The sequence below is a fragment of the Pseudopipra pipra genome, chromosome 19 (genome assembly GCF_036250125.1).
Source record: "Pseudopipra pipra isolate bDixPip1 chromosome 19, bDixPip1.hap1, whole genome shotgun sequence".
In the NCBI taxonomy this organism is placed as follows: domain Eukaryota; kingdom Metazoa; phylum Chordata; class Aves; order Passeriformes; family Pipridae; genus Pseudopipra; species Pseudopipra pipra.
The window spans coordinates 7,032,489-7,059,220 of NC_087567.1; the positions used below are offsets into that span (position 1 = coordinate 7,032,489).

General features: G+C 40.0%; 2 protein-coding genes across 11 annotated transcripts in view; one reads left to right on the forward strand and one right to left on the reverse strand.

The window, feature by feature from the left end:
• Positions 1-1,002: 1,002 nt before the first annotated feature.
• Positions 1,003-3,685, forward strand: LOC135424594 (nucleoside diphosphate kinase). Its single transcript, XM_064676007.1, has 5 exons — positions 1,003-1,134; positions 1,354-1,486; positions 2,068-2,169; positions 2,900-3,012; positions 3,449-3,685. Exons 2-5 carry the CDS (start codon positions 1,358-1,360, stop codon positions 3,564-3,566), a joined length of 462 nt encoding a protein of 153 aa, XP_064532077.1. The 5' UTR covers positions 1,003-1,134; positions 1,354-1,357; the 3' UTR covers positions 3,567-3,685.
• Positions 3,686-4,245: 560 nt separating this feature from the next.
• MBTD1 (mbt domain containing 1) overlaps positions 4,246-26,732 on the reverse strand; it is a 35,331-nt gene continuing 12,844 nt past the window's right edge. For all 10 annotated transcript variants that reach the window (XM_064675999.1, XM_064676001.1, XM_064675997.1 and 7 more), the window contains 11 exons: positions 23,523-23,640; positions 22,747-22,881; positions 22,199-22,287; positions 20,673-20,907; positions 20,262-20,317; positions 19,874-19,978; positions 18,915-19,062; positions 16,328-16,410; positions 15,772-16,006; positions 15,042-15,119; positions 4,246-8,195 (listed from right to left, as the gene is read on the reverse strand). In XM_064675999.1, coding sequence (XP_064532069.1) covers positions 8,077-8,195; positions 15,042-15,119; positions 15,772-16,006; positions 16,328-16,410; positions 18,915-19,062; positions 19,874-19,978; positions 20,262-20,317; positions 20,673-20,907; positions 22,199-22,287; positions 22,747-22,881; positions 23,523-23,640 — 1,401 coding nt within the window. In that variant the 3' untranslated portion in view covers positions 4,246-8,076. The remainder of the gene's footprint in view (positions 8,196-15,041; positions 15,120-15,771; positions 16,007-16,327; positions 16,411-18,914; positions 19,063-19,873; positions 19,979-20,261; positions 20,318-20,672; positions 20,908-22,198; positions 22,288-22,746; positions 22,882-23,522; positions 23,641-26,732) is intronic.

The window sequence follows — 26,732 nt, forward strand, 5'->3', positions numbered from 1 at the left end:
AGTACGTGACAAACCTGGGCATGAGATGAGTAATCTCCAGTTCCATTTTTGCTTGAAAGGTTACTTGAGATTTATTTTTCTTGATTTGATTACTACAAAATGGAGAAACGTGGGTTATCTGGGGATGTCAGAAAACTGCTGATTAGTATTTTTAATGTGATGAGACTGGGAGGAGGTGGAGGACAGCAACATTCCTGCATGGCTGAGGTGCCCGAGCAGGTCCAGTGTCAGTGTCCCATCAATAAGAGGCTGCACAAGGACTGCAAAGGGCTTTTCATTAATATCCCCTCTGCAGTGATTGTGTATGATTATATCCCTCTTAGGAAGAGAAAAGGTGTTTCGTAAACTAGTAAAGGCCAAATTATCATAATGTTTAATAACAAAAAGTAACAACCCTTCCTGCTTCTTGCTAGGACACAGTACTGGGACCGTGTCGTTTTACACCTGTGTTTTTCAGCTTCATCTTCCTGGATCCCAGCAAAATCACCGATAACTTCCCTGGGTTACAGATCCCACACCACTTTCCTGTGAGAAATATGCGTTCAAGGCGTGCTGGGCTGGCTGCACCATCCGCACCATCCACCGCGGGAACATCCGAAAACGGCAGCGCCAGCACCAATAAGTAAAAAAATGATTGAGTTAAACATCCGCAATCGCTTCAGTGTGTCAGAGCCTTAAAGCCCCCGCTGCTGCAGCTGTAAACTAAGAACCCTCGGGCGGCTTTCGAGGAGGCGAAGGCGACAGGTGCGGTGGGGACAGCCCGGCCAAGGGACAGCCCGGCCAAGGGACAGCGCGGCCAAGGGACAGCCCGGCCAAGAGCCCCCCCGGCTCGGCGGCGGCCGAGGGAGCGCAGCGTTGGGGCACAGCACCAGCGGCACCGGGAGCCACTGTCCTGCCCCATCCCGTCCCGTCCCGGTCCGCGCTGGCGGCCGCGGGCGGGCGCGCTCCCGGGCGCGCTCCCGGGCGCGCTCCCCAGCGCTCCCCGCGCCCCGCCGGGCCCGCCCCGAAGCGCCGCCGCTCTCCCGGCGGCTCCTCCTCTGCGCGGGGCGGGGGATCCGCCGCCCTCCCTCCTTCTCCTCCTCCTCCTTCTCCTCCTCTTCCTTGGGCGGCAGCGGCTGCGGGAGCTGCGGAGAGGTGAGGCCGGGCCGGGCCGGGCCCCGCGCTCGGGGGGCCCGCGGGGGGCGGGCGGAGGGGCCGCCCGGGTGCGGGCGCGGCGGAGGGGGCGGTGGGGTGGGTCAGTGGCGGGGCCGGGGGGACACAGCGGGGCCGGGGGGGCTCATCCATCGCGGTGCCACGTGGGCGCGGCCATGGCGGGCGACCTTGAGGCCGATGGTCGCCCCGCTCCGCCCGCAGGGCCATGGCTGGGAACGCCGAGCGCACCTTCATCGCCATCAAGCCCGACGGCGTCCAGCGGGGGCTGATCGGGGAGATCATCAAGCGCTTCGAGCAGAAGGGGTTCCGGCTCGTGGCCATGAAGTTCGTGCACGTGAGTCCCCGCATTCCCCCCAAACGCCTTCCCTTGCCTGCCAGAGAGGGGCTTGGGCACACACGGGTCATCTTGGGCACACACAGATTGGCTTGGGCACACAACAGATAACTTTCCTTTGCGGCTTTTTCTGCGTCAGAATGGGAATCTGATAGCGGACGTGCATCAGGCTCCTTTTCCTGCCCGGCACCGGATCTTCCCCCTGTCCAAAGGAAGCACGTTTTGCCCAAATGGTTCGGTGCAGCCCGACTGGGAGCTGAACCGACCTTGACTGAAAGGTTGTGTTGGGTAACAGCACCCAGGCAGCCCGTGCTCTGCTTATCGCTGAGGGTCACTGCAATGCAAAGAAATAATATTGACAGCTCACAACACTGCCACTGCCACAGAGGACAAATGGGCCGTGCACTCCTTTAATTTTACATTAGGAGCTTGCATTGATACCCACAACAGCACTGCAGGCCTGTTGATAACATTAATGACTGGTGAGTCCAGTCACTAGTGCCATAGCCTTGCAGCAGCAACACCTCTTGTGATATGACATTCAGAAGCTGATATTTGATGTTACATCTGCCCTTTTAAAGGCCTCCGAAGACCTTCTCAAACAGCATTACATTGACCTGAAAGACCGACCCTTCTTCCCTGGTTTGGTTAAATACATGAACTCTGGACCTATTGTGGCCATGGTAAGTGGCTTGATTTTAGTTAAAGATGACTTGCTTGAATAAATTTGTCTTGGTTTGTAAATTATTTAAAATAGTCAGAGATACTGTTACAGAAACAGTTTTTCAAACTACCCGGTTCAGATAGCGGCAAAAGAAAACAAAAAAATTAAAATTAAGACAGTCAAGAAATTACTGTATATTACTAAGAAGGAAAGTGCATGTATAAAACACGTATTAAAATGCTTAACACATATTAAGCAAAATTCCTGAGAGCAAATCTTCTGCACCAAAAATCTTCTGTTTTAGGCAAAAAAGGGTGAGGCTCTCTGACACAGAAACCCATCTTCTGTGTCATTCTTTCTTGCACTCCCCTCAAAACAATGTACTTGGTCCAGTAGCATCTCCTGACTCTGTACCTAACTAGGAGTGCCTGCAGCTCATCAGGGTGTCCTTATCTTACCCAAACAGAAAGGTTTTGGAGTTGGCCTTATGCATTATTTAAGTCTGAGGCTTGGTAAAGTATCTCCTTCACTGGAGTAACAATGTTGATGGTCCTTTTTACAGACACTTCCAGTTCATATGTTTTTTCCCTAGTCACCCCTACAGGCCTAAGAGAGGATCTAGGCAAGGTTAACTTTTTTTAGTGGTAGAGCCCCTGTTTCTTTGGAAAGTATGTTATTAGCAGATATTAATCTTTGGTATTTTGTATGAGCATGGATTAACAGAAGTGGTTTTGTCTTTTTGCCTTAAGGTATGGGAAGGACTCAATGTGGTTAAAACTGGGAGAGTAATGCTGGGGGAAACCAACCCTGCAGACTCGAAGCCTGGTACCATCCGTGGTGACTTCTGCATTCAAGTGGGAAGGTTTGTACTCAGTTCATTAATTGAGATCAAAACCAACTACTACGCCATGTTTAACAGCCAACATAAAATCTGATGGTAGTCTTTTATATCTGGAAAGCCAGAATTAGTGGTAGATACCCTCATCTGATGGTATTTCATTTGCAGGTCACAATCCATAACTGCTACTTAAGAAAATGGTACAAAAGTGACTCTGTTTGAAATCCAGCTCCTCCTCAGAGCAGCACGTAAGCTCAGGCAGGGGCTGGTGTAGAACAGTAGCCCTCATGACCCTGCTAGGCCTAATTAGCTCTGAGTGAGGCTGGTGTAACACTGGCCTGGAAATAAAAGTAATAGTCTCGCAGCTCTAGATGCTTCATCCAAGTTTCTGCATGTGGAGAATGATGAGATTGCTGGAAGTGTATTTTTTATAGGGAACAATGTTTGTCTCCTTCCACAGGAACATCATCCACGGCAGCGACTCCGTGGAGAGCGCGCAGAAGGAGATCAACCTGTGGTTCAAACCCGCAGAGCTCATCGACTTCAAGCCTTGTGCACACGACTGGATCTATGAGTGATGAGTTTCCACAAGGATTTGTGCCTTCTAATGCACCATCTCATTCCAGCTGCTGACCTGGGAGCAACCACGGTTATCTTAGTGCTCAAAGTGACTGTCAAATAAATGGGTGTGAACTAACTCCTTGTGGTGCTTTCACTTCCAACAGACCCCGCGTTCAAACAGCCATGCAAGGCATTTTAGACATGCAGTATTTCCCTCCTGTAGAAGGAACAGTTAACAAGAAATGCCGTGCATCAGAATAAAAATCCAGGGAGTTGTGTCCCTTGCACAGTTGCTTTGAAAGCTCCTGAAATCGTGGCAGTGGCAAAGCCAGTTTGCAGAGAGCTGACAGGAGGCTGGAGCTGCTTCCAGCACAGCTGAACTGAGCTAGGGGAAAAAACCAGGATACTACACAATCTCCTTCCTTACACAACTGTTAATACCAAATGAAATGAGACCAAGTGCAAAGCTTGCTCTCTATTAAATGCTTATATAATGCCACCATCTCATATTAAAACCCTTAGCTTGTGCTCAGCATCTTACATGGTTCAATTGTGGTCAGACCAACATACCCAGTTACTTAAAATATCTTTTACAAATCATACTTTTTAATCTGCATTCTGTTGAGAGAAGCTGGAGTGCATTTATGTATATGGCAAATAGTGCCTTTTAAACAAAACAATCACTATTCAGAAAAGGACTTTTTTATCATTTTTATTTTGTGTAAAAAAGGCAAATTTAGTGAATTATTTTCATCTTGTACACAAAGTTATAATTTTAATGCTTTTCACATCCATGCTGAAAATCTGCAGTCTCGTAAAAATGAAAGTAACATTAATTTCTCCAAAAGCATTTTCTTCACTGAGTTATGTACATTGCATGAGAAAGCTTTAAATACTCTCTCATTGACCACACAAATTACCAAGAAAATAAAAAGATTAAATTTGTACAGATATTGATCTATATATCAAATACATACAGAAATGATGTAAAAACCCCATTTGTTTAATCTTGATTCCCGCCCCAACATTTTCCCAGGGGCCAAAGCTGATGCCTTTTTTGTATAAATGGCTGTGGCTTTTCGTTTTAAATATGAAAAAAATCAAAAGGAAGAAAAAATTCAGCTGAAATCACAGTTTTTTAAAATCCCTTCCCAATAAAGGATTGTTACCAAATATATTAGCACCATCGTACAAATATTGACGGGAGGGTATTCACATCACATAAAACAACAATAAAAAAACCAAACAAACACTGAAACCCGTGTTAGTATCCGTAGAACAAGGAATCAATAACTGCTGTAGCTTTCCTCAGACGCAGCAAGGAACAGGTTAGAGAGCTGTGTCTAAAATAACATAAAAATCAAAGACCAGCAGAGAGATTTTGAGCAATTAAAAAGGGGCAGCGGCCAAGTAAAGGGACAGGACTTGTGCCACCTCATGGTCATAAAAACCTGCTGTGCCAAATGCCAAAACCAGTCCGACCCCACTGAAGGTTTCAGGTGTCCAACACTTGCTGCTCTCTTAGCCAAGCACCACAGCTTAAAGCCAAGACAACAGTGCCCAGAGCCACAGGAATGCTTTGCAAACCCAGGGAGCTGCCACTCGGACACCCCTGGCATGCTGGCACTGCCCAGACCCCTCCAGCCCTGGCAGAACTCCACTCGGGTCTTCCTTGAGCCTGCCCTGAACAAGGGACTTCAGCAGCTCCTTGTGTGGTTTGCTTAGGACAGATGTCACTGTACTCAATAATTACACAGTTCAGGCATATTTTGAATTCAGAAACACAAAAGACATTTCACCAACTCCTGAAGTCACACAGGTACCCAAGAACACACGTCGCCTCACAGACTTTAGTGTTTGATGAATAAAAGAATATTATAAAGACTGACAGACTTCAAAACAGATTCTTAACATTTCTTCAACACAGGAAGTGTTAAGGACTAATTTTCCCTCTTGACATTTGACGACTGTAACTCCGAAATCAGGGATGAGCCTGGGCAATACTCAGGAACCCAAGGTTTAGTGACCTGGCAATACACCTCACTCACTCCAGCCTGACCTTCCACATTTTGAAACATAAATTAATGCAACAGTTTTTCTACTGAAGTCAGAAGCTGCTGGTGAGAGAAGAAAGCAAGACTTGTGAGAACCTTGTTTCAGCTGACTGGGACAATCTGCAAGTTGCTGCATTAAAAAAAAAAAATGAATAAATCAATAGTGCTTTACTTACCAAACCAAATCAATGCTTGCAGAGCTGGATTAATTTGAGAACATGGCGGGGTGGGGTGGGGAACCAAACCATAACCAAGGCTCAAAGTGTCACTACAATGGTCTCTAATCCTACTTCTCCAATCCAGGCTATTCAAAGGAAACATCACAGGCAGGTCAGAATCTGAAATAAGGTATTTGAAGTCTACCAGGCCCAACAAAGTCCTCTTTATGGCTATTTTAGAGAGCTATAATGTCTTTACCACCTGAAGTTATAGACACTTCTAATCTGATTACCAGATCCTGTCAGTAGAAGAAGCTGTTGTTAAAAAGGGGTCGCTATTTAAGAAATTTTACCAGTAAGGGAGAAAAGAATTCCAGACATTCCTACACTATACAGGACATGTTTTACTTCCAGTAGTAAATACAAAACTTTACATAATTAACCCCTCTTGCATAGAATGAGGTAAACCTGTGCATATCACCAATACTATGTACCCAAAGTTAGAGCAATATTTTAGAAAATAATCAAATTGCTGGTTTTCAACTTTCTATGCACTTTTTTTTTTTTTAAGCTCAAACAACAATATACAAAAATGGTCTCCTGGGGCTCTGTGGGTTGATATCCTTAAAGCATTTCTTAGGCTGTAGGAACACAGATGTTAATAACTTTGATGGATTTTTTTTTTTTTTTAAGCCCTAATTTATGGTCTAGAGTCAGATATCATTGTACTGCTCTGAAGGGGACCTGCGAAGACCCAGAAGCACTTATAGAACATATGCAGTTAATTCCTGAGAGTTTAGTTAATGAACCTTACTGGTAAAAGCTAAAGCTCTTGATGCACATTTTCCTAGTCACAGCTCTGCAGGGCTGTTTAACCACTTCACTCATCAACTCCACGAATGAGGTCATTTACAAAAATGTTGAAAGGTTAAAAATATGGAAAGAAAATCCAAATTATTAAGAGCTCCTGCAAAAACACCTTGTGTTTTACTGGTCATCATTTTCACCCCTTCATGTGACTTTTACCTCGTAAAAGTCAGGACAGTGAACACGTGGGGCTTATGGAATACTTGATGTGAGACAAGAATTCCAGGCAATAAGCAAATCCAGTTTATGAATTATATACTGAAAAATATATGATTTTATACTGTTCTCAAGTCTCAACTCCCACATTACACTACTGCAGCAAGACATGAATATTGCAGGCTATGCAGGGCTGAAGTAATTTTTTAATCCACAATACATGGCTCCTTTCAGCTCACCTGAAACCACGTGGAACATCAGTTCTGAATGTCCACAGATAAATATTCAAGATGGTAAGGAAACATCTAGGGCTTTCTGAATGGAAAAAGATAGTCAGAAGAATACTCACAAGCTCCTTACCACCACCAAGGGAGTCCTTAGTTACTGTCCATTTAAGCTGCTTCTTCAGTCGAAATTCAGAGCTAAAACTAATCTTCCAAATGAGGGAATTTTCTAAAGTTCCAGTTTGGCATAGGGCTCTGTAAACATGTGCTGAAGCATTCCAAGACTACAGACATTCATGTACAGACAAGAGTTTTGCAGACCCAATCCAGTGCCCACTGCAGTCGACGACAAGGCTACTGATATTAATGGGCACTGAATCAGACCCTAAGGAACATTAAAAAACAAAACCTTATATAAAAAAAAAGGTATTTTAAACTAAACAAAAACATCTTGAAAAGTTAAAATCCTCCTCAGGTGATGGCTCCGTTGCACTTGGGGCTACTCACTGAGTAGAGCTTTACAGGACTATCTTCCACATACAATTTATGCCTCTAAATTAGGCCTTAAACGCCTTATTTTCACAATGAAAAACAGAGGCGTGACCAGTGCAGTTCACAAGAGTCTTAAAAGTCTCCCAACTTGTACCAAAAAGGTTCATTTGTTATGACAGTTCATTTGTATTTGCAACTATATCTTCCTCCAACCACTTCCCACAACCATGCTAATTAAACTTTAATCTTACCAAAAAATTAGAATTTCAGTTCTTGTTAACAATGCACAATAAATCTGAACTTGAAAATATTACAAAATTCTTTCAAAAGCTTCAAATACAACACAAAAGTGTCCATTTTTTTTGTTTTTAATAAATTGAAAAATCTTTTTCACTAAAATAGTTTCCCCGCCCTTCCAAAAAATTCTGAACTGAGTCTAACTCATCTACAGTCAGCAAAGTGCCCCAGGCACAGTCACCCCAACTGCACCATCCAAGTGGGAACAACATCAGTCAGTCTTGGAGAAAGGCTCTTTTCCTATCACCAATCCTCTGCCTCTCACTCTTCTGAGCTGCCTCATGGTTCCTGTTTGATGTAGTAGCTGGCAGATCCGTTGCTTTCCTGGTCGGACGCTCCCTGAAGGAAGCTGTACTCTTCTCCATCCAGCAACTCCTCCTTCAGCTGCAATGAAGTCACTACAAATAAGAAATTAACATTAAAGATCTGTAAAATGTAAAATGCAACTCTTCCCTAGATATCCTTAATATTACTGAAATTTGGGACAAACCCTGGATTTCTCATTTTCTTATATTCTGCATTTTAGCAATTCTTTAACACTCAGGATCCCACAGAAAGCAGATCCTTTCTGACCATAAACTGAATTTTAAGCTGTGCCTTAATTTCAATTTACAATACTAGATTATCTACAGGGTTTTCTCAAGAATTTATTATTTTAAACCCCTGGTCTAAGAAGGTAACAACAGGTTAATAGCGATAATGACTGTTGCTCAGAACAACACTTACTTCAATCTTGACTTCCTATTTAGTCTTTATGCAAGTAAAAATGAGATTAACTGTTGGCCATTTCCAACCTACAATTCACATTAAATAGCCCAGTTACTGTAAATAGTCTATGTAAGACAAGAAAAAATATCAACAAAGATTTCTCAATCCATCATTAAAATTTTAATATCCCAGAAGGTGTTTCATTCAAGCAAAACAATTTTGAGTTTTCATCTTCTCTCTTCTTTCTTTTGTCAAAAGAAAATAGAAATGAGATCTAAGACATAAAAAAAAAGATGTTATGAATAGCAATAATGTCACAATTACTCTTCCAGTTTCATTAATGAATAGTGACAATTACCAAAATATGAGCACAATGAAAAGAACACTGAAAACAAAACATGTAAACTTTCATTAAAGGTGCAGTACCCATGTTAAGGGGTTGATTATACAAAAATAAATGATTCTCTATGACCAAATGAATGAGAAGAGTATTAAAGCTTATAACTACTGAATATAAAGCTTGTACACATTATTAATGTATCTTGAAATGCAGAAATATGCAAAGAAAGTAAAAAACCCAACTCATAAACCTGCTGTTACTGGTAGGTCTGCAATAACTTACAAGCCATTTGATTATTCTTTTATAAATGTTCTATGTCATCTTCCATGTTGAAACAAGCTCTTGTGCTAAATAAAAATAAAATTTGAAAATTAAGGTAGTAAAAGATGCCAAAAGTTGCAGCATAATGCAAGATCTCCTCATCTCTTCCTTTAATAGATGCCTCCTCCCACCTACACAGCCCACAATCCCTTCTTTACATTTTTTTCTCCTCAAATACTTTTCCCTGTATTATGCCCAGCTCTGATCAAGATTCCTGATCTGTGGAGGACAACAAAGTGCTGCCTAAATGATAAGATACACAATTGGTTACTTGGATATGCTGCTGACACCTAAGCAAAGGCTACACAGAACTAAAACCCACCAGGCACATCCTTCTCCTTCTCCCCCCAGCAGGAAGCTTCTGCAGGAACAGGACTTACACATGATTTGGATTGCCTCTGGCTAACTTGAACCTAAGCCCTGACATTCAGATATTTAATGATCCTTTGCTTCATTTGTCCCTGTTACACAGCTTTTAACTACCATCTTCCAGAAGAAAAGCTACACACCAAGTTACTTAAAAGAGGAATAAAGAAAGCTAATGGAAGTCACCTGACTGAAGGAGAAGGGATGCAGATGGGCAAGGTACTCCCTTTTTAAATTGTCTCAGTGATTTGCCTGGAGACAAAAACAGACTGTGTCTGATGCCATGACATTCAAACCCCCCAAATATCAAGGCAGAATGAAGTGACATGGTCCAGAGATCAGGTGAGTCTCTGGCAACAGTCTCCTCCTCTGCCAGGCTGGCTTTAGGCTCTTTTTAAAAGTGAAGCTGTCCAACAGTTGAACTTCAGTGCTTAAAAGATCATTTGAAATGACTGAAAAATGCCAAGCACTGGTGGACACTCGAGCAGCACCATGACTTGGCTGGAGAGCAAAACCACTTCACACAAACAACATGAAGTGCTGAAACCTTCTGTCTCCTGTGCTTATGACAGTACAAAAGGAGAAAGAATTGGTTTTGAGCCTCACTGAGATCTCCCAAGGACAAGCAGTTTCAGAGCAGATGCCTGTTTTGTTACTGATCTTATATGCTTCCCTGCCAAGCCATATAAACACCCCCTGCACTGTGCCTACATCAGTCCTACAGCTACTGGAACATGAGGCAGTGGATGTTGCTGAGGAATATGCATGTCATTAATCAGTTCTGGCCAATCTCAAACATGTTATGAACTTACTAGCTGGTATCAGGGTTATGTTCTCCTCCTCCCTAGACTGAAAAGGTGTGGTCTTGCTGGTTTCAATTTAAGAACAAACACCTTTGGGCAATGACAAGGCTACATCACAACAAAACCGACTTTGTCCAACCTCACCAAAACTCAGAATGTTGAAAAGTTCCCCCCAGATGATCATAGAAAGCACCGAGTGTCAGAAACCAAAGAACACAGGAGCTCCATGGGAACTCTGAGATCTACTGACACAGAAATTCAGACTGGGCATGTCTTTGCACTATACCAATGCAATTCAGGTGTAGATTTGCAATAAGAGAAGAACAATTGTGCAAAAACAAACACTCCAGAACACTCCCAAGCAAGGCTCCTCCTTTGCATCAAAGACTGCTAAAAGAGGCATGTACACACCAGCAGAAAGCTGAAGTGAAACTAAAGGAGACCTTGAGAAGTGCTGAAAGGTTTGCAGAAGAGAGTAAAGATTTGTCCTGAGGGTCTAAAGGTGGCAGGTAGGTTCCCGTGTCCCAGTCTGTTAATGGATAACACATGGACAAGAGAAACCTTTCTGGATGTACTCCACTGGCAATGAAAAGTGCTGACATGGCAGCCTACACAGACTAAGGCAAGTTTAAGGGAGTAATCAAGCAAATCTGAAGCTAAATCTATCAACCTGGCAACTGTGGGGCAGGGAGAGCATCATCCAGTTTGTCTGACAGATTTTATTGCTGTAACATATTTGGTAGTGATAATTTGTTTACCTGCTACATCATGTTGCCATAGATATTAAGAAAAGGGAAGAGAAAAAACTACTAAATCCTTGCAGTGAACTTCTATAATGGAAGATTGTTTACACTACATAAACTATCCTTAAAAGAGATCAAAACTTCAAGCTACTTCCCCATTATTACTGAGAAATGAATTTTAGAGTTTTTCCCTGCTCCCTCACACAGAGGCACAATTACACAGTTCAAAATATATTTTCCATCTTGGTAACCCACAAAATTTCAAGTAACACTTCAATTCTGAAGACATTTTCACAGGTACCTGTCTTTTTCTGATACAAAGGCAAAAATCCTTATTTACTGTCTATAGTCACTTAGTTACTGTGTACTTTCTCTGCAAAAGATAATCCATGTTGATGTCCTGCTTGCATCAAATCTTCCCAAATCCACATTACCATTCAGTTTTACGGAGTGCATTTTTTGCATTTTAAAACTCTGCAGAGCTCCTCTGGGATTCTGTGATTCTCAGCATCCTACAATAATGCAGCCTCCTTCCTATGAAGGAGGAGCTCTGTTCTAAGCCCTTTCCTATGATTAATTCCGTGACATGGTGCATCAGTGAGAATGAGAAGCTCTCTAACAGAGAAAAAAAACAAACCAAAACCAACTAAAATTTAAAGGAAAAAAAAATTAGGCAAAAAGAAAGATTTGATGAGTCAGCACACGACAGGCTGCATGGTTTCCCTGTGCAGTAACACATTGCTGTGACCAGTTACCTGTTTGGAGGCTGGGACTGAACTCTTGGCTAGTCCTGGGAGGCTGGAAGGCCTCCGGGGCTGTCTGTGCTGGAAAGGCTCGATATGGAGGAGGAGTCAACTCGTCATCCCCAGAGAAGCTCCTCCGCACCTCACCTGCCATGGGTGGGCTGGACAAACTGACAGGTTTCTTCCCAACTCGTCTCTTCCTCTCTAAACATCAAGTCAAACTAAAATAAACGCTTGGGTTAAAGTGCATCAGGTAACTCTGACTGTTCAACTGAGAAATGGCTCTGATTCATGTTCACCCACTCTGGAAAACAAGGGCCTGTACGTGGCACCGTTCAGTTATTATTGGGAATATTGCTCTCAACAGCCACATTTTAGTCCCCGATTCCTAGAGGACTGGTAGGACTTCAAGGGCATTGTTTAACAGCATGACCCACTTATTTCAAACTCTATCAATGACATATAAATGCTGTAAACTGCTTCTGCTGCAGCTACACTGCATGGTCACACCCAATGCTCTGGCTGGGCACTCAAAGACATCTTGGCTCAATTTGAAACTGCAGCTGTTTCAGTGTCTGTGACTAAAAGACAGAAGGATGGTTCTGGGGAAATAATCCTCTCCAAGTAAAATTTATCACCTTCAAAATCCTAGTGTAAAAATACATACTCTTAATTCCCTTAAAATGGTGTTCCCCATTTTTACAGTGCCTTACAAACATAAACGAGCATTTAAATGTGTAGCAAAAGTAACTTCTAAAATGCCTTTGAATAATTAAACACTGCATTCGTGAAAAAATGTTGCAAAAGCACTTCCCATACAAATTATTATCACGTTCCTCCTTTATCACTAAGATATTCTGTGCCTGAGGCAATTCCTCTATGATATGAGGGATGCAAGCTCTGTAACACAACATCACTGCTTTCAGCTATATCAAAACTATGGCTGCTTATGCTTCAGTCTTGTCAGACAAGAAACAAAAGCCTAGCCCTGAAAAGGTAAGTGGATTATATATATGCTAAAGATACCACCATGCTTAAATATTCTTCTTATGAGACAACTTCAGGGTGAGCCTTTTAGAGAGCTTGATTAGGCAGAAAGGTGTCTACAGAACCCCAGCTTTTAAAATATCAAGGTCAAATTATCATTTCAGTAACCTTATTCTGATATATACACCTATGAGAAAGCTGACAATCTGAGGAGATACTGCACCCCTCGTTATTAATTAATTGGCTAAGCAAATACAAGTTACCCTTCAAGAATTCACCTGCATAGCCTTCTGAGCAGCAGGCACAGGGTACAAAACCCTGCCCACCGAAATAAACACTACTGGAAACAGAATTGGGAGTGGTTTCCAAGTATTCCCAAAAGCATCCACAAAACATTCACAAAGCAATCAGTTCCCCTTCCCACTGAACACGTGCTACTCTCTCCCCATGCTCTCAGTAAGGAGGGGACACACTGCTGTAAAAATCTGCATCATTATACATACACAGCAGAATGACTCAGTGACATCCTGGACTGTTTTGTGAGTACATGAGAAGTGTGTGGAAATAACCCCTCTTTGCTAAAAATAATCTAATTTAGGACATGCACAGTTTCTCGTTAATCATCTGCGGTTACCTGACATGTTACCACGAAAGCACCACTGCTGGGTTATACAGTTTTATGACTGAAATTCTTTACAAAATAACATTCTACTTTTTTTATTTACAAGTGCTGAACAAGAAAAAGCCACAGTAGACAATTTTTTAGTATTATTTCCTGTGACTCAGCACTTTCATTGCCATAACCTACTTAGAAAAACCCCACGCAGGAGGCAGCCAACTCGAACTGCTCATGACCTTGTTCTCTCATCTTCTGATGATTAAGAGGAATTCTTAGTATTGAATAAACAAACTACCAGAAGCTCTCCCTTGCTTCCATAGACAATATTTACTTCAGGTTAGTGAGAAATGAAGAACAAATTCCACTACAATAGATCTCCGTCCTATGGCACTAGAGGAGTTCACTTTCCAGTGCTTGTGTCACACTTACTCTAAGAGATGGGAGGAAACTCTCAGAGGTATTAGGTGGAAGGAGAGGGATGGGGTAAAGAGCAGGATGGTCTAGTACACCTTACTGAACAAAATCTGCTCAGACAGTCCAGAATTATTCAAAAACACATCCTACACAAAGCTAATTAATGACAGAGCCATGTTTCCCTACCTTAAGGTAACAGCACTCACAGCTTTCCCTGGATATTCTCAAACCAGGAGTTTTTTCAGTACCTGAATTCTATTTAAAAAATACTGCTGCAAGATTCTCAGAAGGATCTGGATTTAACTGTTATTTCTTCCAACAGCAGAAAGGAGAAACAGTGCAATGATTGAGGCACCCACCAAGAGGTTGAAGAACTTCCCAGACACCTGCTTTATCTGTGGCACTCACTGCTCAATGTCCTTTTATGTCCTGAGATCAACAAAGCAAAGGCTGTTTTCCCAATGACTAGTGAAGAAGGTTCCAATTGGCCTTAATAGATCTATTCACAAATTTACCAGGAAGACGAGGCTTTAATTCCTCACATTAGCTCTACATAACAAAAAACCACTCTGGAAACAAGTCTAAATAAATCAAGATAATTTGATTCCAAGGGAATCAGTCTCTGTGGAAAGAACTTGAATACTTCAAATTCTTAAAAATGTCCTTATTATGTTTTACTGTGACAAGAACAGTCACATCCAGCAATGCTGTTCATTGTTTCTGAAAGTAATAATATAAAAGCTTTATTTATATAGATGCTTCATATAAAAACCCTGGTGAATAAGTCACTCTTTTGTTTCAAAAAGGAACCAGCTGGACAATAATTTAAATTTTTTCTCATTCCCTTAACTTGGTTCTTATGCCTCCACATATGTTACAAAGAGCAGAGTTCAAACTGTGTTGATATCCGAGTATTTTGTACTAGGCAGTACAACTACACAGTCTATTATTTAACCAAAACATTTAAATATTGTAACAGTTGTCCACCTACAATTAATTATTATTATTATCATCAACATCTACCCTATCACAAGTTATAAAAATGGTTATTCTCAATGAAAAAGTTCCTTTTATGGCATACTGCACCTTTAAGCATAACACCTATTTAGACACAAACATTTCCAAATAGAACAGGGACTTAGGGAGAGACCACAAACTTCAAAACAACAGGAAAAGTGCAAACACTACTTTGTCACCCACTTTTCTTATGTCCTTTGTACTGTTGCGATTTAGCTTTTTTCTTCTGTTTGGATGAACTTGACTGGCTATCTCTTGATGCTGCAAAAAATTAGGAATTCAAAATTGAGGTTCAGTATTTTGGAAAAAACACTTCAGAACGTGTCAAAGCTGCTACACAGTTACAGAATTTTTTCTTAGTGACTGAACAAAGGCAGAACACCTTTATCATTTGCATAAAACTACTAACACTATTATTACCCTCTCATTAAACAACTAAACCAACTAACAGTTCTTGAAATACAGCTATCAATTATTATCACTTGACCTGAGAGGACAAGTCTTCATGCAGTAAATAAAATACAGCCTTCCCATATAAATGCTTCTGCACATGAACAGAGTGCATGGAACTCACTCATGCTGAGTTCCACCAAATTCAGTAGGTAAAGCAGATATATTGGCAGTCTTAAAGCAATATAAATTCTCACTGGTATCATCCAGAACTGACAAGTAACAGGGTTTTTCCCCTGCATCAAACAAACATCTGGCATTGAAAAATGGAAAGTAGCCACAGAAACACTCAGAAGTACTTTGGAAGTCAAGGTGGGACTGATTAGAACTGTGAATTAGAACTTTCAAGCGTTAGCAAGAATTTATTCTATTTTTGTTACGCGTGAAGACCTAAACTGCAAAGGACGAGGGTAGAAAAGTCAGCATCCATGAAATTTCCATTATCCACAAAGCTGGAACTCACACTGTGGTGCTGGAGGCTGGAGCTGGTACCCAGTGAGCTGACACCATCCCACGGGATACAGGTCTGGGGACTCACAATCCACCCACTGGTCATACTCATCTTCCCAGCCATCGAAGTGGATCCTCAGGAGCCGGTGGATAATGCGGGTGACGGTGGCCACACACACCAGGCGAGGCTCCATCAGATCAACAGCCTCCAGTTTCATTCCAACATGAAACCCATGGTTTGGAACTTCCTGGAAAAGCAAACATCAGTAAATAAATATGTTAATTAATAGTTTAAGCACAGGGTCGAAACAAATACTTCAGTCAACTTACTACAGAAACCCCCCAAATATCATTGATGATATTTCAAGTACCGGGCACTAATTTAACATTTTGGAGATAGTCAAGCTTCATATACTCAAATGGTTCTTATTTCCAAGAGTCTCTGTGTCTAAGTTTTTCAAAATTGTATTTAATGAAATAGGACCACTCCATGCACGATGCAGAAATTTAAAGAAAATACTTGTTACTAATTACTAATTATAACATGGAAATATGTGTAATTTTATTACCTTATTGAAGAGCTTTACAGGTGCTGCTATTGAATCAGTTTCCCTGAGGTAGTCAAACCATTTAAAAGGGAGTTTTGCATAACCTGTGAATTTTAAACAACATCTTCATACATCAACTGCAAACTTCGTGCATAAGAATAACAACAAAAATAGCACATTGGTACTGTGTTATGGCTAAAAAGACAACAAAGAAGTAAAACATTAACATCAGAAACTTCCATTCTCTGAGCTTTGGTCTAAGGGACAAACAGGCACCTGGATGTTGCCCATTTGCAACAAACAAGAAGAATGAACTTCTGGGTAATACAGAAGGTATAATTTAATGTTAAGATTAATGATTCATACTGGAAGTTTTTGTTCATGTAGATTCTTGATCTGTACAAAAGCCCCATATAAATGCCCCAGAACAGATCACTGAATTAAGCACATCCAGTATCTTTCCTGTGGGGAAAGAGCTCCACTATTGAACCACTTGAATTATTAGGAACATAATGGTGAGAACAAACATGGATATTTTAAAAGTTAAGTAAGGGTAAAAATAATAATACAGAAAATCAGAGGATTTTTTTTAAAAAGCTATTATAAAGGGAAGAAAACAATATCTCAAATCTATGCAGCTTCTACTGAACGTGCACAAAACACTCGGGAATATTTTTTACTTTGGGCAACTTCTACAACTGCTTTAGCTCAACAATTCTCAATTCTAGCTGGACCAATAGCAGCTTGGAAGGTTTCTCTTAGTAATATGCAGTGATGGACATTCTGAAAAGATGGCAGTGCAGTGGGAATAGTGTGGGAGACAGGGGATCTGTATCTCACCTATGTATGGGCAGAGAGCTCCCACTGAATCCCAGCTCAGCACTGCAGGGCCAGACTCAGCATTCACAGCCCAAAATTCAATCCCCCTCTTGAAAGTGTCTAAGCATCTTAATCTTCCACTGATTTCAGTAAGAGATGAAGATGTTTGGAAGGAATGAGCTTATAAAGTCCAAAGATTTCACAGCAACTTAGTTATCCACAATGCTAAATGCAAATTGGATAAGAGTGTTCACATTGGGTATGGAATATCTGCATGAACAGATGCAGCTGGAGAGCTAACAATTAATAAGGGTAATAATGTATCAGTTATGCATGTTAATGCTCCTCTTCTCAATGCAACATTCCCCTGCTAGACCAATATATTTGTATTTAAATCCTTTAATTGTTCACCACACGAGACGTGTACACGTGGGCTTTGTCAGAACAGTCAGAATTAAGAAACTGTCCATTTTCCATCCCATAATTTGGACAGCAAAATACCCCTCTCATAAGAGTTAAGGAGCTTTGATCACTTTGATCCTATTTAAATGTTAATGCGCATTATGGTCTGTATTTTACTGCTGTTAATTCCTCTTTCAAATGACTTTTAGATTATTGCACGTGTGATTTATAATCTCCTCTCACTGATGGCACAGGGCTGTTATGAAACACTGCAGAGACAGGGAAAACATACATGTAGATAAAGGATAAGGCTGCAGGATACAAGAAACACATAAGTATCATAAATGTGCTAACAACAAAATCCACATATTATTGTTAAGTAATGTCTGAAGAGTGAAGAGGTCAAGTCTCATCACAGAAGGAAAGTTTTTTTGCTATTCTGTCTCTTCAGTTCCATGTATTTATTTCTAAATTGATTGATATGTATTGATATAGAAGCATTTGCTTCCCACAAATACTTCTATTGCAAAAGTCCTCTTGCACCACATTTTTTTGGAGGGGTGCTGGTGCCCATGAATTTCTAGGCAATAGATTAAAGTAAATCTGTCCAAATCTGTGCACTTCCCACTTACTCAAAGGTGACAGAGTCATTACTGTACAACAATGAAAGTGATATAAAATTACTTCCTTCATGTTGCATTACATCATCTTTGTAGTTATTACCCAGAAAAATAATTCAATAAATACAAGGAGAAGTCTGCAAGAATGAGAATGATGGGGAGTGGGGAATCCATAGAAAGCAACTGTCATCTGCTGTTACACAGCTGGTTACAATCCTCTTTATCAATTGTCAGACCAAGACAATAAAATGGGAAAAGGAAGGCAAAGCCCACACGTGCCAGTGGACACACAGCCTTTCCTCACAGAAGGGAGTGCACAGCCCTAATGGCAACTTCCTCAAAGCTCAAGTTTGTGTTTAGTCTTCACAAAAATTAACTGGTATTGTTGTTAATCAGCCTGAGATTCCTTACAGTGTTCATTAATCCTTTCGGAGGCCAGGGCTTCCCAGGCAATGACACGTTTTAAACAGCCCTTTTAATGACTCCCATACTTCCTACTCTTAAAGAACCCTCAATTTCTTGCAGCTAAAGCAAATTATTTCAGCCAGAGAATCAATCAGACGTTCAGTTAGACTTTTTCTAAATGAAAAGTTAGTTATCTCTGTTTTAGACTACTTTGAAGTAACGCTGCTGTATTTGTTTCAGACTTGAGAAAGCCCTAAAAAGCGACACAGATTCCGTAGACTGAGTTAAGTAACAAAGCATATGGCACATACAATATCACTGAGAAATATTCAAAATAAATGTGGTCAGAAGGCTTTATGTACCTCTGGGTGGAGTTAGTTCAATCATGTTAATTTCACAGAAACCAACAGGGAAAATAGAAGGGGAAGTGGCATGGTAACAAAACCAATCAGACCCATCTGCTGCTTCTGAGCCATCAATCCCAATCATAAGATAGCCATCTGCTAACACCTTTGTAAAGAAAAACAAAATTTGACATTAAATACCTTGAACGGCGTGAGCAGGCTAGAAAGCAAGCATGCCATGTTTCAAAAGAGTGAAAGGAACTCAGTAATAATGGAAGAACACTTAGAAGGACATTCAGTTTTAACAAAAAAAACCCCCAAATCATACCTGTCTCGAGGATTGTGTACGACTGTCACACGTACCTTTGATAACTGCCAAGTTATGAGATGAACATTTCCTTTTTCTGATCTCTAGTTTTTCTTGGGAACACCAGCTCTACTTCTAAAGCTTTATAACTCAGTCTACTGAGCTTGCAAGGATATTCAGAACACCATTAATAAGATAAAAGACTGAAAATCATAACCACACTCCTCACTGGTAAGGTTGTACAATTCTGCTACGCTACTTTTTACATTTTCTTTCTTTTTTAAAACAGATCTCACATGGACTGCCTCCCTTTCAGTCAAGGACATCCTTAGAACGTCTTTGTAGACTTCTGCAAGTCAGCAAGATGAGGTTTGGTTTTGAACAGTTGCAAAACACTTGGTATCATTAGCAGAAGATTGTCCTGCAAATTAATCTCACAAGCATATTCTAATTAAAGGTAAAATTGAATTCCCAGAGATTAATGTCAAACAAATTTACATGAGTACATTTTTCACAGCAGTTGTATATAATTTATGGACATACCCCATAAACATTCCCTGTGTGAACAAACTGCATTGATTTTGGTTTCGAGCTTTTTGTTTCAAGCCTGAATAAAGGTGAGTGAAAAAGATTCCTATCTGCCTACCAAAAAACACACTTGTTTTCTTACCTTTCTAATAGTTGCCACACATATTGCTGAAAGGTTTAAGGGGTCTATAGCTTCCAATTTCATTCCTTCTTTAAACCATTCTCCAGCTGCATCAACCTCTTTTACCTAAAGAATCACAGAACAGCACCAGAAGCAAAGAATTCAACGAGTCTGGAACAAAACATAATCCCACACTGCCAAAGCAACAGACTGAAATACCTGTTCTATCATCTCTGCTTATGTCAAGGAGGTCAAATTGGGTAATAAAAGCAGAAAATTTTGCTGGGCACATTTCCAGGGCATAGCAAAATTTCAGGTCTTTTTTTTTTTTTTTTTTTTTTTTTCTCCACACAACAGGAACTAAAGGTCCTCAATCAACTCTGAGCAGTGTTCTTGCTACCAAACTCACCTTCATAAATAAGTGTGAGGGTGCATCAAAATGTCCATCCTGTTTCTTTGTAATATCTAAAAGAAATATCAGTATTATAATATTATTCAGAAGTCTTGGTAACAGAGCAAACAGTATGTATGCTAACAGTTTGTCAACCACTATTTATCATTGAATCTTCTAGATATTGATGTATTACAAATCAACCTATAAGTTACTTTGCCTTTTCCAATGTTGTATAATACACTAATTATAATTTTAACTTAAGCTCCTGAATGTAATATAGCTGGTTAAATCCCTGGGCCACATTATACATATTTTTAAATATTATTATTCAAGCTAGTTTTATTAATTGTAGGAAGTGACAGAACTGCTTGAGTCAGACTTTTTGCAGCCAACACCGCAAAACATCTCAAAACACAACAAGCTCACCAGATCTTTTGAATCTGTGTCCTATGCTTCGAGACCAGCCAATGTGATGGATGAGTGGACTGTACATATGGCACCAGAAGTCATCAGTTTTGTCTTCACTTTCTTCATACACCAACCTCAGCCGGCCCCCAATGACACTCTCAACCACTGCCACCCTTGTTCGGCAAAGGTGGGTTTTGTCAACAACTTCTACTCTCATGGAAGTTTTGAAGGGGTACTGCATACTCTCAGACACCTTAAAGTGACAGAAAAAAACCATTCTGTTAGAATATACCCTGGTTTTCCATATTCATCTGCCTAGTAAAGCACAGCATTGATGCACTTGTCATTTAATTCAAATACTTGTTAATCAACCTGCAGAAATGACACAGATTATTTATCTTCTATTTCATTGGACGTGGGGAGCAATGAAATGTTTCAGAAAACAGATCCACTATGTTTTAATTGTATCAAGTTCTTCCCCTAATATAATTCTCACACAGGTTACATGAATTTTTCATTGACATAATGGAAGTTTGTTCAGTTGATAACAATGGATCAAGTTACCTCGAGACACAATTTTAACAATAAACACCTCAAGATTTTTTTTTCTTGCTTGGTCATCCACTCAAAATAAAGCATTTTAAAATACTGCATTATAAAAGGCATGGAAAACAAATCTTCAATGTAATTAAAACTGGCTGCTCAGGTATTTCTTCATAACAGCAAAAAGAAATGAAGAGAATGGAAATAGATGTTAACCCACTTTGTGACAATAGATTGTGTTAAAAACCAGTATCAGTCACTTGCCATTTTCATTATGAACTCCCCAAAGTATTGAGATCATGCCAAATTAATCTGGTTTCTAACTGAGCCAATTTTTAAACAAATATTAACAACTGCAGCAAGGTTTTCTGTGTGCTTATTTTTTAAGCATTAGATGCAGTGTAAAACAACAAATTAAGTCTCATTCCTACTAAGAACTATATGCATCATCATCTCACAAGATTAGTAAGTAAACATACAGCACACTATACAGCAGCTGCAACAGTTGATGACTGAAAACCAGAAAAAAACCAGTCCAGAGCAGGTGGAAAATATCAACATTCAAAAGTATGTACTTCATTGCATCTAGATCCATGCTATATTAACACATTTTGTTTAGTTTCTTGAAATAGTGCATGATAAAAATCATTCCTGAATCAGAAAAAAGCTTTCATTTTTCTTACATATCACAGGGTAGCTCTTGAGCACTTCTGGGTTTTCTGTGGGTTTTTTTTAGAATGTGGTATTTTAAAATTAAAGTAGACTAACTAGTTTTTAAAGAAAACTACTTTTTTCTAGAGAACACAGTTTTCCAAACACATACTGACAAGTGTGGACGTAACTGGAGAAGAGATTCCAAGGAAAACTGTATCTAAGGGAAGAAACTACTGTATCACCTTTATTATAAGAAGAGCTAATGTGCCATTGTAAAATATTTCAGTTCTTCACAACTGTGCTGCAATTTCTTTTATAGAACATCATTGATATTGCATCAGCCTTACCTTCTGAGAAAAGTCAGGAGGAAGTGTTTTGGCACCAGTAAGTCGTTTCACTAGAAAAGTTTTCCAGTTTGTGTATTTGTGTTGGATGGCTGTTGCAAATGAAGGGGAAAAAATAAGCCACTGATTTTTAATTGTGTCCATTAGAGACAGTATTAAGAGTCTGGAATATGTAAAGAAGAAATCCCAGATGACTGTTAAGAGGCCTGGATGACAATAATGAGAAAAAACTTCTTTAGAGAATGAATGCTACCCAAGATTAATTTTATGGGTCAGGGAAAAGAATTTATTAACAAAATACCAATAAAATCAGTGCATGTTCCCATCACTGATTAGTGAACTGCTTCCACCCTGATCCTAAAACCTAAGTTGCATCAGATGGGCTACTCCAAGAAACACTTTCAACATCAGTCAAGTCCAAAACTTAAAATTATTTATTCATAACTGTCGAAGGAGTTATGTTAAAAGAATACTTTGATATCTGGACCATGAGCAAATTTAGTTTAATAAAGAGACTTTTGTACCAATCAATAAGGCTACTATTTACATACTTCGAGGAGGAACTAGGGGCTTCCCACTGGTTGCACACCAACCAACTGGGTGGATGTCAGACCCACAAATGTTGCACCAAAAGTCAAGACTTGAATCATTTTCAAAGCCTTCATATCTCAGCAGGGCATTGTAGCCTGAAAAGAAAGCAATCCCACTTAAAAAAATACCAAAATTAAACAAGACAATATGCATTAATATTTCTTTACAAATCATGATGAATATTACATCAGTTTTCTAGACTATAACTTCTCATAGGATGCTTTTCTATGGCACATTTCTGCATGTGATTAAAGCACAATTGGATTACTTTGATAAATGTGCATGTGCTATCATGTAAGTCAATTTTAATTAAAATTCTTGAACTGTAAACCTTTAGAAGTTACATGTAGGAGGACAAAAATAATTACCCAAAATATCTGCTTTTTCATATCTTAGATCTGCGACCTTGAATTTTAAACTTTTTACCAAGACAAGTGATTTGTATAACGAGGTTACTTGCCAGCTGTTATACGATCTCCTATCTTCTCTGCACTGATCTTACTGTGCTCTAAGGCAATATTAAAAAAAAACCAACAGACCCAAACCAAGAACAGAAATTCTCAAGCATCACTGCAGCCACTGTAACAGTGACAGCACTACAATATACAGCCTATTGACACAGCTCTGACAACCTGACCAGTGCCAACATTACACTAACCAGGTGATCACCAAGTTATTAGCTCCCTTTACACAGTTCTTTTGATTATTTTAATAATGTCAACTAAAATGTATTTACCTGCTAATTTCACAATTCCAGCTATCCAGAAGACTTTGGTAGGCAGGCTGCAGTCAGTGTTTGGAACCTCCACTCGCACTCCTTCTGCAATATCACCCCAGCACGTCCCCATAGGTGCCTGTCATTGAAGGTTGGGGTTAAAAAGTCACCAGTTCACCACATGAAAATAATTAATTTTTGTTATATCAGTGTTTTATGAGTGACTTAAAAAGACAAAACAATCAATATACAAATGACATACATATGTTTAGAAAACACTCTTTCTATGAGAAACTACTTTGGTTTTGATTTGAAGCTAATGTGTAATATTGTAATTGTATCCAATTATTACTGTGTGTGTACTGAAAAACCCTATACAATTTCAAGTTTAAATATCTGTTAAGCACAAGCACAAATTGTACATATAAGTCAGCTTTATTCTACCATTTTTCAATGATGTACAAACTACCAATTTCACTGAGAATGGTAAAATTCCTCTGCAGTTCTACTTGCAACAAAACGACGGTACTTTAAATTCATACCTATAGCACAGACACAAAAATCTTTAAATTCTGTAAATCAGAAATGTGGCTGAAAAAATGCCTAGGAGTTATTTCTTGGGTCTATTCTCATGATTTATCATGGTGGGGTTTATCACCCACTGGCTCACATCCTCTCAGAGGAACAGGCTTTCACATCATCACCTGCAAGTGATCACTCCATCAAGCAAGCAGAAAGAACAGAAGGCTCTGAGTGGCACCTTTTTAATGAACACCAGAAGGAAACACACAGCAAGACCCCTCACAGTCCTGTGTGAGGAATGTGTTAGTAACAAAAAGACAGACAAGCTTGATCAACTGCTAAGGATTTGTAGAAATCGGTGACAGAAATTACATTTAGTTTGCTATCTCAAGAGGAACATTTTGTTGAACAGGGCATCGTGAAAAGACAATTGAAAATGGTATTGCAGAGATATCAGAAATGCACAGTGCTGAAGAATCTAAAACCTTAACAGTTACTCAATTGAAGTTTTATTGGTAACAAGATAGAAAATGACTCAGTCTGCATTAAACTTGAGACCACCAATAGAAAGATTCACATCTGGGGTATTTTAGAACAACAGTCATATAAATTCTAAGGTGTTCTTAGAAAAATAAATTGTTATCAGTTCAAAGATTATCCAGCTATTACAGGGACAACTGAAGGGATGCTCTGGCTCTGCAGACAGTGAGTAGAGTGTTCTACACTGTGTCTCATTTACAAAGCTCTTTGCAAACCCAGAGAACTTGACCACTCCGTGGGAATAACTTCCAGCTGCACAGAATTTTTGCTGAGAGCCATAAGTGAAGAAATCTGGCTTAATCCTGAATGACTGGAAATCACAGAATTGGAATTTTGCTGGCACTCAGAAATACCAACTAGCAGAACTAAAAGCTAAAGTTTAAGGGAAACCCATCACTAGTACTGAGGCTAGGCATGCAAAACTTAAACTAATTTTAACTATTAAAGGAAATGTAAGTTGTTGCAAGTATGCCAGTTTTTAGTCTTGAAGCCTGGTCTCTTCATGTTCTGCTATGTCCCATCTACACCAGTCTGGACCACAGAGCTCTTCTGCCAACTGGCAGAAAGAGAGAAATATCCAACTCAAAAGATGATGGCTTATTTTCACACACAAAATATGCAGATACAACTTCTTAATCAATATGAATCCCATATTCACTATCATCTCTAAGTTGACACAGGTAGGTTTTTGAATTCAATTGGGGAAATAAACTTCTCAAACTCCATGTTTTAGCAAATTTTGTTGCCTTGTATAGAGATACAGATGAGGCCAAACAATCAAAAATAGCAGTGCTGAATAATTTCATAATCCAGCTGCAGTCAATTGAAATATATTTTACTGCCTGCTCATCTATTCAGTTGATTCAGAGAGAGAAGTATATCAGAACACTTCTCCTGAGATCAACCCATAATGGGAATGTGACAAATTTTTATTTCTAGAACGTGGATTGGTATAGAGGGAAATAGCAGAAAGTTAAATTTGTCCTTGTCTGTGAAAATATTGGTTCTGCTAGTTCTCCTACACCAATCCATATGGCTCAGCCTTGTGAAGAAGGAAGCCATCCTGTGCAGCATCACTACTGAAATGCCAGACAACATTACTGTCCTGAGGGATGGTTTACACACTGCACCATCTTGGCTTTTTTCACTCATTATGAATGTTCTTAAGGCAGGAAGACTGGATAAACCAGGACTGTGACAGCCATCTGCCTTCATCTCTCCTCTGCCTCATTAATCAATCAAGGTTTGCACAGTGCTTTTCCAAACTCAAAAAGCACTATAGAAGTGTTAACTCTTATTTTTCTGCTGGCTGGAAGGTGACTCTGCAGTCTGGATTGGCATAGTGTGAACTAGCAGAACCATCATTTACAGGTAAGAACAAATTTACCTTTCAGACTCATGACGAAGAGATCCACTTCATGTCACTCCCAGACAAGGAAGATGTGGTTCATGGCTTCCTGCTCCAGGAGATGACCTGGGAGGGCCTCTCTGTGAGCAGCAGATGCCTTCTCTGCAAGGTAAGGTGCAGTCAGGGAGGGCCTATTGGACAGGAGCACCTAAAGGCCAAGTATCCCCACATGCCCAGCTGAGCAAAGATCTCCTGGGTTAAATAAGTGGCTTCTAGAGGTTATGGATGGCACCAACATTGCCATGATTTCAGATTTTGCCATTTAAATCCTGATTTAATTTAAAGTGATGCTACCAGTTCCTGAAGTGCAAGGAATGCTGAAACCTCGTGTGTGAGCAGTACCCCAACAACAGGTAATGCCAGAGGAGACAATGTACAAAGGGGCTTAAAACACAAAGTTCAAAGCAAAGCACTGCCACCCAGTGCAACATCCTGGAAATGCTCCCTTAAACTGCATTTATTTTAATAACACGAGAAACCAAGAGAATGAAAATCTTTTGGCTCAGAATAAAATTCACCTGGAAGAAAGAACTCCAGGAAATGTGCACCTCACTAGCAACAGAGTGGAAAAAATAATTACTCTTAATTGTGCATTAGGTTGTACATTAAGTAGTACTGAGAAAGAACTCAAAGCACTGTACTTGCTTTCAGTTCTAGGAATGGTTTGGGCTAATAAAAGCAAATACAGAAAAAGGTAAAAAATGTTTAGAGGAGAAAGAAGCTGGAATGCAGGTCAGCAATGAGCTTGTAACATGTGACTA